This window comes from Anneissia japonica, unplaced genomic scaffold, assembly GCF_011630105.1.
Source record: "Anneissia japonica isolate Jap-2015-1 unplaced genomic scaffold, ASM1163010v1 scaffold3709_len703521_cov189, whole genome shotgun sequence".
NCBI classification, from domain to species: Eukaryota; Metazoa; Echinodermata; class Crinoidea; order Comatulida; family Comatulidae; genus Anneissia; species Anneissia japonica.
This window is the reverse complement of record NW_022694779.1, coordinates 158,778-173,869: the sequence shown is the minus strand read 5'-3', so window position 1 is coordinate 173,869 and position 15,092 is coordinate 158,778. Positions and strand designations below refer to the sequence as shown.

General features: G+C 34.5%; 1 protein-coding gene and 1 long non-coding RNA gene across 3 annotated transcripts in view; one reads left to right on the top strand and one right to left on the bottom strand.

The window, feature by feature from the left end:
- LOC117101292 overlaps positions 1-3,162 on the top strand; it is a 4,011-nt gene extending 849 nt beyond the window's left edge. The window contains exons 2-3 of the long non-coding RNA XR_004444261.1: positions 2,389-2,448; positions 2,998-3,162. This is a non-coding gene — a long non-coding RNA (uncharacterized LOC117101292). The remainder of the gene's footprint in view (positions 1-2,388; positions 2,449-2,997) is intronic.
- The window catches only part of LOC117101291 (protein-L-isoaspartate(D-aspartate) O-methyltransferase-like), a 13,107-nt gene extending 5,021 nt beyond the window's left edge, over positions 1-8,086 (bottom strand). For both annotated transcript variants that reach the window (XM_033241248.1, XM_033241247.1), the window contains exons 1-3: positions 7,740-8,086; positions 5,144-5,248; positions 4,386-4,417 (exon numbers count right to left, since the gene is read on the bottom strand). In XM_033241248.1, coding sequence (XP_033097139.1) covers positions 4,386-4,417; positions 5,144-5,248; positions 7,740-7,932 — 330 coding nt within the window. In that variant the 5' untranslated portion in view covers positions 7,933-8,086. The remainder of the gene's footprint in view (positions 1-4,385; positions 4,418-5,143; positions 5,249-7,739) is intronic.
- Between the last annotated feature and the right edge of the window lie 7,006 nt (positions 8,087-15,092).

The window sequence follows — 15,092 nt, the reverse complement described above, 5'->3', positions numbered from 1 at the left end:
GATTACCGAGACGTTCCGAGATTTTACAAGGATATTACACGGAGGTACTTTCACACGTGCCGTAAAATGTTACTTTTGGTTACATTTTGTTACATTTGGTAAGATTTTTGTACGTGTGAATCGGGTATTAGACGCAGATTTTAGATATTTTCAGGTCGTGGTTCTTGAGGCTAAATTTTGTAGAAGGGTCTTCAATTTGATTATGAGATGGTCTTCTTCTCGAGATTAAGCCCACTGGGCTTAATTCGAGGTTTTTTATTGTTATATTGTTATTGTAATTAATTGTACAAAATGGAAATTGTTGCACGTATACATGTATATTATGCACAAATGTGACTATAATAACTTAGATTGATTTTTTTTCTTTTTTGTGTTTGGGGGGAGGGGGGTGGAGTTTACATGTAGGTCCTGACTGATCAATGGCAATAAATGTAACCACAATTTGGTAACATTGATGTAACAATAAACAGATAATGGAAATGTTACAAGTTCGCCTATAACAGAATAATGTCTTTCTGATATATCTAAAATAAATTGGAAAAAGTCTAAAGTGAATTCGTTGAATAATATGTAAGTCGTTTAAATTGTTAGTTGTTCCCTGAAAGTCACTTCCATAAAAGAAGACGGGTAAAACTTCAGCAAAAAAAAATATTATTCCATACACTAAAATAAAATGAAGATTCACTATTGGTAGTATTGTTTTCATCCAACCACAAGATGAAACAATTCAACCAAAATTAAACGAACAGAAGTTGGTGCATTAGAATAAATTCTACAGTGACACCATCAATCCTGGGAAATATCCTTTTTTATTACAGCTAAAGCTTATTTAAGGAGATGTCATTATTCACACTTGCCATGATTGTTTAAATTCTATTCCGCTGGTAATTTGTTGTCTTATGTTGCACTAGTTATTATTGTTCATGCTTTGAGATTCTGGGCATTAAATGCAGTTGACAGTTGATTAGTGGAGTAAGGCGCATTACAATTTTTGTCTTGTTATGATGTAATTGAATAACTCATATAGATTAACATGTAAAATATATTATTCGCATATCACATAGCAGTCAGTTATGTCAAACTATTAATTTTTTTCCCTCTTTTTTTATCTATTTACTATATAGCATTTCATGAAAATAACAGGCAAATACAAAATAAATTTAATCCTCGATTTTAGTCATTACACATCTTGCATGCTATAAATTTTTTGAACTGTTTATTAGGATATTTTCTGTAAAAAAGTTTGTAATTTATTATGAGATCTGAAATGTAGTGTTGCTCATGTTTATGTTGTAAATATCATCTTTGTGATTTATGAAAATTTAATGTCAACTCAGTCCTTTGCATAATAATCTGTAGGTTTTTATGTTCCACATTTGGTATTGATGAATAAAATGTTGAACAATATTATGGTTGGGTTTGCCTTATTGTATACTAATTTGAACTGTACATTCAATTTGTGAATTTTGAAATGCGAATATAAACTTGGTCATAATGACCCATGGTCAAAAAATATCTGGAGATGATTGCCCTTGGAAGGGACAGGTTTAAATATGAAAGACAAATGAAGGTGGTAATCAACCAAAAATACTGTTTTAATTTGACAGCCTACAGCCAACAAATTTGCTTGTGCTTAATGTTACAAAAACGAAAGAGATTATTATTGATTTTTGTAAGAAAGGTAATATTATAAAACAAGAGTGACCGCTCACTCACTTGATTATTGTAAAGTTCTGGTAACAAGAACAATAACAAAAAAAGCAGTGAGGTTCAGGGGGTCCGCCTGTCAATTCAATCTAGAAATGCCATAATCATAAATATTCTTACCTCCACCTGTCTATGAAAGTCTCAGTGAGAATCCTCTATTTTAAATTCCTGGATTAGCCACTGATAAAAATATCACAGTCACTTTTCTATAATTCTGTCATTTTTGTTGATTCAATGTCAGTAGTATAAACGGCCCAATCATATGTTGCTACCATAGAATGCCAATTTTTTTACCTTAAATATAGCTTTTCTGAAATTAACACATTTTTACGCTCATCCGCTACACAATCTTTCTACTATACTGATGTCAATTCATTGTTTTGGAAGCGCTCATTATATGCATATTACATGCCATCACCTGTACACATCCCTTTATAAAGGAACTGTTCACAGGCACTTTTTCGCAGACCGATACAAACGCCTGAGGCAAGTTTCTACTTTTTTATACAGTACCATCAGTTTTCACGTACCAGTCAGATGCTATAAATATTTTGGTAGGTTTTAAGGTATCTGACAGGATTTTCCGGGATATTCTGAGAAGCCTTTTATTTCCTCTTTGTCATATGTTTTCTATGCAGGTTTTAAATGAACCATAACATGCTGCTATTTTTTTTTTTCCAGGATTTAGTATGAAAGAATACAAAACAATATATGAAAAAGGGGATTCTATTTAATTTTCAGGTAAGTATCTTTTCAATATTCTTTTTATAGACAGTACACATTTAAACTAAATTGTGCCTTGCTGGTATATTATTTCATTTAGTTTCTTCTTGTCATATTGTTATAGTGCCTAAATCAATGCAAAATAATTGTAACATACCCCTAAATATTGCTTCAGGATTTGGTATGAAGCCAAGACATAAAACCCAACACAATACAACTCATGAAACCTGTTGGATTACATTTTCAGGTAAGTATATTTTCAGAAATGATTTTAATAGGCCTGTACCACTTAGGCCTGTACCCACTACACTTAAAAAATAAACTAAATTCCGGCATCTTTTTTTATTTTTTTATACAGAGTGTCTAAATCAATTCACCATAATTGCAACATACCGCTAAATATTTTTTTCAAGACTTTGATAAGCAAATGCATAAAACATTAAAAATGTGATCCAATTTCATTTAAAGGTAAGTTAAAGTATGTTTTCAGATTTGTTTTTGATAGGCCTGTATCCACTACACTTATCACTTATAAATTCTGGCATACCAATACATCTTTTCTTACAGATGGAGCCAACACACTGTCGAGTGACAACGGTCATCAAACGTTTAAATGAATTCCATGATGAACTTGAACAAGAGTTTGCGTCATTACAAGTAGCTTTTGCAGAAAACGACCGCCGACGTATGCATCACCAACTAAAAAATTTGCCATGCATCAGACATCTCGGCTACTACATGAAGTTCAAAATATCATTAATGATACTGTTTGAATTCAAAATTAACTGTGCAGTGCATTTGTCAAAGTCGACTGAAGATGTATTTTATGATAGTGTTGATGACGACATACCTTCCTATGTAGAAAACATCGAGTGTGATGTTAAAGATAAGAGGTGGACAAGCCGACTGCTGTCTCTTATACACATCTAGATGTGTATAAGAGACAGCTAGGGGCCCTGGGTACAATAGTTTTCAGAATATAAAGTAGGAATTTAACAAATTATGACATCACCAGCCACAGCCATAAAAGAAAAATACTTATTGGCGATTCAATGCTCAAATTAATCAAAACAAAAGAGCTTATAAACACCTCTGTCCGTACAATGAGAGGTGCAACTACAAAATATTATAATCAACATCAAGAGAATGGACCTCTGCAATGTCGAGAATGTAATCATGCATGTTGACACAAACGATTGTAGTTCTACCAACTACACTTCACGGCAGTTTCAATCAGACATACAAGAATTTGTAAACCAAGTGAAGCCTATGGTCACAGGTAAGTGTACATTTCAAGCATATGTTCGAGATTAGATAACTGGCAAACAAACAGACGTGTCTGTGAGGCAGTTTTTAGTTAAAATTTCATTGATCATTTGGATATGTTTGCCACAGGTATGATACTAGAAAATTTACATGTCATGAGCCTTGGAACAGGAGCTCTACTAAATGGTATCAAGAAATTCATCACCATACTTCACCACCAAAGACCGACTATCAGCGAAGCAGAAAGAGACACTCTTTCAGCGTCAAATGCAATTTCTGTCATGAATCAGGACATCAAAGCAAAGTGTGCCGACATGGAAAGCCTATATCACCTGCTGAAGTGTAATCAGCTTGGACATAAAGTCAAAATAACTCGGCAATGATGAAAAGGCAATGAAGGTTCAGCAGATGTAAACATTAATGATTGCGAGCACATTTTACATGTTTCTGCTAGCTCAACAGTGGCGTATCTAGAAGTCTTGAAATGGGGAGGGGGCTAATTTATCTGATTCCGATTTTGACAATCCAAATGCTAGTGTTAGTACTAACGCGACTTAAAACTTCATAAAAGCTGGATACAGTATTATTTTCATTTATATTAATATTATAAAGCATGAGTGTGTCAAAATAAATGACAAATCAATTTCATTTAGAGTAGAAACCTTGGTTGAGGTTAGTTTTTAACTTACCATGTGAGGAGCACTTATTGTTACACCATAACCTGAAAAAAAAAAAAAAATTTATAAAAATTTTATGTGTGCAAGATACTGATATGCAATGGGGTAAAAGATGATGATGATGTTGTTGAAGAATATGATGATTATCAGGAGTGAATTATTTATTTGTTTTCATACTAAATGGGATTTATGCTATATTTTCAATTAACTGTAAGCCATGTTCACATTGGAAACATTTTTGATAAAGACTAAGGGTAAATCCTTGTCCAGACTATCAAATTTATTTGAAAAAAATCATGTGATGCTTATACAGTATATGGTCATTATGACATCACATCATGACCATATAGGCACATCATGACCGTATATAGACACATCATGACCATATATAGACACATCATGACCATATATAGGCACATCATGCCTATAATAAAGCTTCATTTTACCTTGGTCAAATTGTAATGCTGTTCACACTTGGATTAAAAAAAATACACAGTACAGTAGTTTGTGTGCACAGCAACAACACACGCTCGAGGAAGATTTAACCAATTAGCGCTACTTGCTTGGGGGAAAAAATGTGGTTATTCTTTCTGCGTAACATTCACTCGGTTATACTTGATGTGCGGCTTGGAGAAAGGAAAATGATGCTCAGGCAGTTCACACCAGATATTTTTGGTCAAATCGACCTAGTAGATTGAACAATGACTTGAACAATGACGTACAATCAGAACAAGGCCTAAGATTTTGAAGACCATGAGTAATTAACTTACCGATAGATTGTGGAGAATCGTTGAATGGGTTGTGTTTTGAGTAATACATCCTGTTGACTTTCATCATTGCATTGAACACTTTATCATTTGTGATGATTCCATTTTCTAATCAAGAAGGAAACAATAACATTTTTTATGGTTTACATGCACCGAATAGACTTTTTCTAGGTCCTACATTTTATTACAGTAAATATAACAGCATTTTTTCCTAAAACCTTTTCTAGCATGTACTTGTTTACCATTGTTCCATAGCTTATGTAGATTATTAAAGACATAAATGAAACACACTTTCAAATACTAAAAAATATGAATGACAATTTAAGCAAATATTCTGTGTGAAAATTTAAGTTGATTCAATGGATGAATATTCACTCAATATATAATTATATATATTTATAAAAATGAAATTGACATCGTCTAAAATGCAGACTTTTTAGATTTAATATTCTTTTTTTTTGGTAGGGAGATTATCCACCCCTCAATCAATTAAAAATACTGACATGGGCCACCAACATATTCTCAAACTGGGCCCAATGGTTTGTTTTTACGCCACTGTGTACACAGCACACGTCCATCACTCTGCTGACATGCTTCAAGGTTGGTCAAAATCTAATGCCAGATCTTTAGGCCCAAACAATACCGGAATGCTAGCCACAGCATAAAACAATTCTGATGACTATTTTATTTATAACGACATGGCTAGACATACAGTACCGTTTCTTATCTTCTGTTTGAAAGGTAAATTGCATCATCCAATAAAATGCAGCCAACGGTGTGACATCATTGTTCATAAAGACTTGTGAAATCGCTCGCTGAATGCAGAGGAAGTTGGTAAAGTATCATTTAGTACTTTTATCTATCTTGAATATGATTTAATCCTATTATGGCACTAATGTATCCCGTGTCACGATCTTGCAAATATACATTTGATTGAACCTGATGTGAAAGTATAACTCCATGTAGGGAGTTGTAATTTAACAACTCCCTGCTCAAAAAAAAAAAAAAAATTTTAAATACATGTGATAATAAATGTCGAAATAGTGAATCCCAACATAATGGCGTGTATTTACATTTCTTGGATTTTGATTTTAATTTTATTTGATTGGATTGGATTGGATTTATTCGGTGTAAACACCAAGGATAGCCCACGAAAGTCTAGAAGAAGACTTATTTCCAGTGGGGTCCTTCTGGTGGTGATTGGACAGTACACCGGGAGACAATCCCCTACTCTTTTTCAAAGAGTGTACTGTGTTCTTTAATGTGCACATGGGCCATAAATGCACATGGGACCAACGTCTTAAACATCTCATCCGAAAGACGTGTGCGCTATTGTAACTTGTATTTCAGCCCTCTAGCTGAAACACAAGGAGAGGCAGCGATGGGAATTGAACCGGGGACCTAGTGATCTCCACGGTTCAGCGCACACACAGTGACTACCACCAGATTAGCCGACTGAGCTAAACTACCTCTCAATGAGCTAAACTACCTTGGGTTCACTTTTGAATCAATGCCACCCTTCATATTAGTGATTCTGCAACCAGAATACAAAAAAACTTACAAAACAAACAGAAGATAGTAAATTAATTTTAACTAAAACTTAACACATAAGTACTGTTATTCATAACATAATATAATTATAAGTTTGGAGCATTATCTTTCATCACATAAATGGTCAGGTCAAATGTTACACTATATCAGGAAAAGGTAAAATTAATTGTACCATCCTTTCTCATACAAAATCTAACACACTACAGTCTTGGCTATCGTACAGTAAAGGTGTTACGTACTGTATAATATAACAATAATAATAGTTCATTCTTATATAGCGCAAGTAAGCAAGATGTCAATGCGCTGATATAATGTATATTTGAGTGACTAACGTACCAACAATCGCTTGGTTTACTTTGTGGAATATGCAATAGAAGATTGCCATTAATTGTTCTGTAGTCATGGCATTTTTAATTTTATTAACTGTACTCATTTTTAGCAAGTTGCTATATAAAATTATGGACTTGTTTTGTGCTCCGTGAGTTTGACATTGTCTATGTCGCTTTTGTATAAAATCTCAGCAGGAAAGCAGGATCACAGCGAGCGATTTCTTAGTGATGTCATCACGCTGGTGGTGGCATTTTATTGGATGATTCAATTTACCATACCTTTAGCAAACAGAAGTTAAGATACAGTACCATATCTCTAGCAACAGCGTACAGTATTTATAAACAGCCTGGTTTGTGAGTCTTATGATGGTGCTTTATAACCGGCAACAGTAACCATCAAACCTAGCTAATGCCTACCTACATCCTAACTCTTAAAAGGCCTCCCTTGCTGGTTAGGTTAGTAGAAGCAGCTAGGGGCCTAGGCCTACGCCTGTTTAGACTACGCCGCTCCTACCTAGCAAATGCTACAGCATTAGATTACGCCTAGTAGTAGTAGGCCAGGCCTACCCTCTCCGATCCCTGGGACCCTGGACTTGGATTTGACAACGCCCACATATGCAACTGTCATAATAAATAAACATAACATACATAAGTAACTGAACATATACGTTATTCTATATTAAACCATAGTTTAAACTTAGGACTATTTAGTATCTTACGTCTCAATTTTGTAATCAGTTCTTCGTGTGTAGTGCCTGTGGACCTCCACGCCATAATGAACGGTCTTAAGTGCGCCCCCATAAAAAAACAAAACAACGCTGTTATTTTGGTTGTTCTGAAATTTAGGCGAGGCTGGAGTCTAGGCGGTGGTAGAAGTATACCGCCATTCCATAGATTTCTTATGAACCACATTAACCAATGATGCACGGAAATGCAAATTATCAAGCAAAGATTACAAATCACGTACAACTAGGACTAGGCCCTAGGCCTATACACAAACATTTGATTTTTTTGTGTGCAGAGGACAACGACAAAACACGAAACGACGACGGCGGCGGATGCAGATCGGTCCCTGGATCTTGTTTGTAGTTGAGGGCGCTCTAGATTTATTTAATTTCATTTTTTTAAATACTGTAATAAATATAGGTCCCCCCACCAATTAAGACCACTTTTGAGACCGATGTTTCCATCATGGTATTTAGCAGTTTTGGTCTCTAATTACAATAATAAAAATAAAAGATATATTTTAATGGGATAAATGTGTGAGAAATTCAATTAGGCCTACTTTGTAAAATTGTACATTTATAAATCCATGGAACATCAAATAAAGGTTCCCCTGGAGAAAATTCCTGTTGATCCTGTTAGAATTTCATCAGGTATTAACAGGTATATGTAGGCCTACATGTACATAACATGAAACCAACCAACAAAGTTCCACAGGTAAATATTTTACCAATCAGAGCGGGGTTCCCGACGATTGTCTGAGTAAAAATTCTAATGCGCCATTTTTGTACAGTGAGTAACCAATTCGCAAAAAAAGTTACTAAAATGTAGTACCTTTTCTTGTTAACAGTTGTATCCCAGTAGAGTCTTTGATTCGTCTGATCCTCCTGGGTATAGAGATCAAGCAAAGCGAGGCTTTGAGGCCCCGGTTTTGAAAAAAAAAATTCATGTATGGTGCAAATATAAGACTGGTGGTCAGTAACGCTTGCCAATTGCATATAGGCCTATACTTGTTTATTTAATTTTAATTAACATCGTCATTCGACAAAGAATAATTCCACAGCCGATAATCCAATGAAAAGACACGACATCTTAGTGGTGTTCTATAGTACTGATGTTTGATTTTAGAATCATCCTCTAGTTCTTAAAAAAATAAATCAGCTGAAACCCCATCAATTCCATGGACAATTAAAGAACTGATCTCTCTTATGATAAATCCCTAACCTCAAGAAACATCTTAGTCACGTTGCTGTACATTCTCTAAGTTATCTTCATCTCTTTTAAAAATTATGTTATAAATAACATTCCACAATTAGGATTTGGTCTATACAGACTTATAAAATTTCAATATAGACAGATATAATCATTCCCAATTACGGTACAGGTCTATTTGCTTTCTTACATCCACATCAGCAACATTCTGGAGTTGAGACTAGCATCAAAGGTAACTATGGAATTTAAGTATTAAACATAAAGGAGGAACATTTTGAATTGATTCTACCATAGTGAAAAACTTTAGACCTACATTTGTCGTTTATTGAAGGACAAATTTCACTCTCGAGACCACTCGCACAGGACATTTATGTCTTCGTGGAGACTAAATATCATCAACTCAGTCCACAACTCTCAAAGCTAAGTATCAACTGCAAACAATTTTACAGAAGAATTGGATACCGTACTAAAGGCAAACATTTCCGTATCATGGTGCTTTGCTCTAGAAAATTACTTTGCTATGCTCTAGAAAATTACATATTTCTAAAACAATTGTAATGTCGACACGCACGTTATTGTTTGATTCTTTAAAGTTGTTTGACTATTTTGTACACTATTTAATATTTAAAATAGTTGTGATGATTGTTCTGTTGGCGTCAGTATTTTTTTTAAAGTTTCAATAACCACGACTAGTTTCTTCACACGTACTCAACCGCAATCTACATCATTTTTGATCCGCTTCACTGCCAGACGGCAAGAAGATTATTTTTCAAATCTTTTCCAACAGGTCATGAAACAGTTTAGTATTATTTGAATTAATTCAAGGCTATTTCCTTCATTTAGGTATACATTTACATACATTTTTTTTCAAAACAATACATGAACTGCTTCATATCTTTTGAATTATTCTTATTCTTCTGGGAATTATTTGGATCTTGTTGGCTTAATTGTCTATGCGCCTTGAGCACCTTTGGTGGAGATGTGCGCTTTATAGATCTTTATTATTATTATTATTATTATTATTATTATTATTATTATTATTATTATTATTATTATTAGTGAATAAGTTGTTTAGAAGCAGCGCGGCTTGAAAGTTGGTGAATTTATTTACGTTTCTACATAAAATTACAAAATTTTAGGGTTTAGAGTTGAAATATTGAACCCAAACTTCAAAAATAGTAAGATTAAAGGTAATACTTTATATTTATGACATAATCACATTTTGCTCAAATTACATGTTGTACTGGGAACTATCAAATTTTGACAAATTGTTGTGATGTGCCAATATCATGCCATATGGGCATCACAATCACGCCCGTATATTGGTTATGATGATATGACACCTAAATATGGGAATATCAAATTTAATTGTCAAATAAAAAATAGTAGTGTGGATGCAGCTCTATATTATTTTACTATACTCTGCATCAAATTAATAAGATGTAAAAATTATTTTTTAGGGACCACAGTGGAAATAAGTTGCTTTTTGTACTTTTCTGTGTTTTTATCCTTTAATGTTTTTACTTATAATTACTTCAGAATGAATAAATAAATAAAAAATAAAAACTGTCTATTTAGCCCTTTTTCTCGAAACTTGCAGGTGATGCGAGTTTACAGCCCTTTCGTGGTCTTGGGTCACATATGTCTTTTATTTATTTTTTTTCTTTATGTATAGTCCTAAGAATGAGATAAAATTACCTGAACTTTTTCAAGAGAGGGAAAACCCTGAATTTTGAAGAACTTAAAAGGTCATTAAAGGACACCCCAGAAGTCGGGAAAGCTCATTTCCGGCCATCCATAATTTTCATGAAATTATTAAGATGCCGTGAAAGATTTATACAATTACTTTTTTCATTTTCTAATAAGTTTTGTGTCATTGTTATCTGTCTTAGGCCTACTTTTTGACGACCATTTCTTTTCATGTCAAAACGTCTGTCTGTACATTTCTCTGTCTCTAATATTTTCATCTTTCTGAATTTTTTCAAATCTTCATAAAATGAATCCCCAGATTCTCTAATTCGCCGCCAAAATGTTCGGTTGAGATGATCATATAACAGGACGTCTGCACTATTCCATGACCGAATTGTTTCTTTCAGAGTTTCGTTCAAAACAGTTCGAGCAGTTCTGACATTCTTCGATAAATACAACATATCATCAAATTGCCAGCAAATTGTATTTGTGAGAAAAAAAAAAATCATCTTTTTTTAAGATTGTATTAAGTACCTTATAATTTGAAGGTTTCATTTCTATATTTTTACTACATTTCATTCAAAATATGCATTTATCTACATTGCTTCTGTCTACCTAGCTGTATCAATGGGCACCAGCAAAATTCTGGGAATGACGTGCAGTGGACCAGCATCCCATTCAGAGGCTGTCTCTTATACACATCTAGATGTGTATAAGAGACAGGGTCAAAATTGAGTGGATGGGGGAAGGCGGGCTCGATGATTGAATGTGAAAGGGGGTAGCTCGCAAAAAAAAATGTAATATGAGGTGATCTTTAATAACTGTGTCGTGGGGTGGGGGACCACAAGCTTATAAGTAGGTGGGGGGGGGGTGACAGGACATGAGAGCGATGGGTTGACACCTATATGTATATGAAATTACATAACCTAATGTCTATTATGCATACATAAGCATACCGAAAACCTCGAATCGAAGCCTGTGGGCCTAATCTCGAGATAAAGCGCATCTCGAATTGAAGCCCCTCTTTTTAGTTTTCAAAAGTAGCCTCGAGAAGAAACCCATCTCGAAAAGAAGACCATAGGCTTCTTTTCAAGATAGCGTAGGCTTCTTTTTGAGATAGTACAGTACAAACACTGTACATGAATTTCAGAAAACAAAATAAATTAAAAGCAAGCTTGGTTTATACAGTAGTTTAGGTGCTTTAATGCCATTTCACAACTTGGAACCCCTGACCTGGACTACACCCAGTGGTGGCGAAAGAGGGGGGGGGGGGCTGGGGCTATACCCCGTCGGGGAAGCTTAGCCCCCCCCCCGTCGGGGAAGACGATATATTTTGTTGGGGAACAAACAAATAAAAAAAAATATTTGCATGTAATATTCGTTTAGCCACCATATTGTTTGTGTTAACTTTTTATCATAACAACAACAATAACAATAATAATAATAATAATAATAATAATAATAATAATAATAATAATAATAATAATAATTCAATGAGACTAATTAAAAATAATTTGCGTTCTGTTATGACAAATGCTCATTTAGATAGCCTCATGGACCCAAGTTTTAAGCTGAAGCAACCTCGACCATGACAGCGTGGTTGACAGATTTAATGCAAAATTTCCAAAATATAGAATTTCGCTTTGAAAATGAGGATTTGAAAATAAATTAGATGGTTACATTGCATATTATTTGTTTCTTACTTTATTCAAAATGTTTTGGTTTTAGAAGCTGATTTCAACATTAGAAAGCATAGCCTACATGAAGTCATATTATAGTAACTCGATGCCTATCAAATAAGTAATAAAAAATCGCCATAATTCATCAAATACCCACCGGGGGCCCTAGGCGGCCCCCAGCCAAGTGAGACTCGATTCGCTCCACTGCGCCCCCCTCCCGCCGGGGCCTTTAGCCCCTCCGTCGGGCAGGTCCTGGCGCCACCACTGACTACACCCTTACCAAATACTCATTAGACCTCGTCCTTCCACTAGCCGCCATATAAGTTCCAAAAGCTTTGAAAAAAAAAATAGTAGTAACACATGATTGATAAAGAAGTAAAATTGGCAATCCTTACCTTAGAATCCGAGTAAAGGAGAAATACACACTTCGAAGATATAAGCATAGTAATCAAGGCTATGATAACCAAAACAAAAAAGACATATACTATTTTATCCATTTCTTCATGATCCAACGATACTGTATGCTCAAAGACGTACCTGTTAAAGACTGTTCAAAACGATACTGTATGCTCAAAGACGTACCTGTTAAAGACTGTTCAAACCGATACTGTATGCTCAAAGACCTACCTGTTAAAGACTGTTCACACAAAGTTACTACACCCCAGTGGGTTTCAATTGATTCATGAAAACGCACCTGAATTGTTTTCTATTGACCGAAATACACCTCAATCACCATTAAGAACGCATTGGTCAGGAGACGGTTTGTTTTCTGGTTTTTTTTATGCATTACGAATGAATCAATCTTGATTTTTTTGATACCATATTTCGTTGATAGTGAATTTTCAAATTTTAAATATTTTAATGACGCAATTAATAATAAGTATATGATTTTAGTCTATCTAATAATATTTTTGTAATATCATTCTATAATGTTGCATATTTTTTAATCCTTATGTAAAGCGCATTGAACAGATGTAAAGAGAAGAAGAAGGTAAAGAAAGGAGTAAGAAAAGGAAATGTAATGGAAAGAAAGAATTGTACAGGAATGTAAAGGAAAGGAAAAGATAAAAACGGTAAGGAAACGAAAATTTAAAAAGAATTGAAAAAATGAATCAAAGAGAAAGGAATGATGAATTAGAAAGGAAAAGAAAGGAAAGGAATAGGAAGACAGGAGGAAAATGAAAAAGAAATGAAGAGTTAAAGAAGAAAAAGAAGGGAAAAAGGAAGTGAAAAGGAATGGAAAGGAAAGGAATAGAAAGTTAAAAGAATCAAAAGAAAATTAAAAGGTAGAGAAAGAAAAAGAAGTTAAAAGAAAAGGAAAAAGAAAATGAATGACGGAAAAAAGGAAAAGAAAAAAGAAAGGAAAAGGAAAAGTAAGTAAAAGAAAGATAAAAGAAAGAAAAAGAAAGGAAAGCTAAACAAAAAGGGGAAAAAGGGAAAAGGAAATGAAAAGAAAGAAATGGAATGGAAGAATTGGAAATATAAAAGAAGGAAAAGAAAATGTAAAAGAAAAGAAAGAAAAGAAAAATTTAAAAGGAAAGTTGTTTGTTGTCCGTTTGTACGATTCTATACAAGCAATGCTTGACGACCACCACCAGTTTAGAGTTTTCAAGTTGATCCAGAATTTTTGGCTTCATAATCTGGAGGTTTTCTCCTCATCTCAGCATTTACTATGCCGGATAGGATTTGCAGATTGTCCAAAGGTTTGCCAGTAGGAACCCGCTGACGAATCTTACTACATCATTCTGGATGACGTCAACCTTGTGGGAGTGCATATCATGGATCCAGACATATTTAGCAGCAGAGGCTATTATTGATGTGTCCAGTCAGCCACTGTAGGTCTTGTGAGAAAATTTAAATGCAAGTGGGCTTTAGCAGTTACTGCCTTGATGTAGTGTGAAAGGCTGTGGTTCAGTTGATGCCAGAGTACTTCAGTGTTGGGCCGTGCGATGGTTTCACGTCATCCAGGAAAATGTTTCCTGTTGGTCCTGCGATTTGCTAGATGAAAAACAGAAGAGACCGCTTTTAGGGATGCCGATTTTTCACACTCAGGCCCGTACGCGAATTTTTTTTTCCGTACGAAACATTTGCATGAAACTTCACTCGGGCCATCTCGGATTGACTCGAGTGAGTACGATACGAGGAACAAGAGCAGACACTTCGCAATGTCGTGACGCCCGAGTTTTACTATTATTGCTCTTTCAATGTTTACCTGCGGTAGGCCTATGAAATTTCACGGACTTATGTGATGTACGTCACTGTGTAACTAACTGTGACCTTCTTGGATGTCATTAAATGTTACTATATTATCGACAACAACAGCTAGTACCTCCTGTTATAAAGTGTAGATAGGTACAGTTATACCAAAGGCTAGAGAGAAAGAGGATAAACTATAGGCCTAACTACAGGCTGAGGTCTTACCTAGGCCCCTCCTTAAACTAAACCTAGGGTCATAGGCTGACACAACAGTCAGGCTTCACATACTGACATGGACTGAAATTTTGGGGGAAAAATGGGACAAAATTGAAGCATGAAATGAAAAATAGAGCGCATAAGAGAAATATTATTAAATAAATAATATACCATTCCGGCGTTATTGAACTTTTCCAAACTACCATTGTAATGTAATTAATTTTAAATAATAATAATAATAATAATAATAATAATAATAATAATAATAATAATAATAATAATAATAATAATTTCAGCATTAATTACCTTTGGCCTAAGCCTTGTAATGAAGAACCTACAGATACTGTACTATTTACT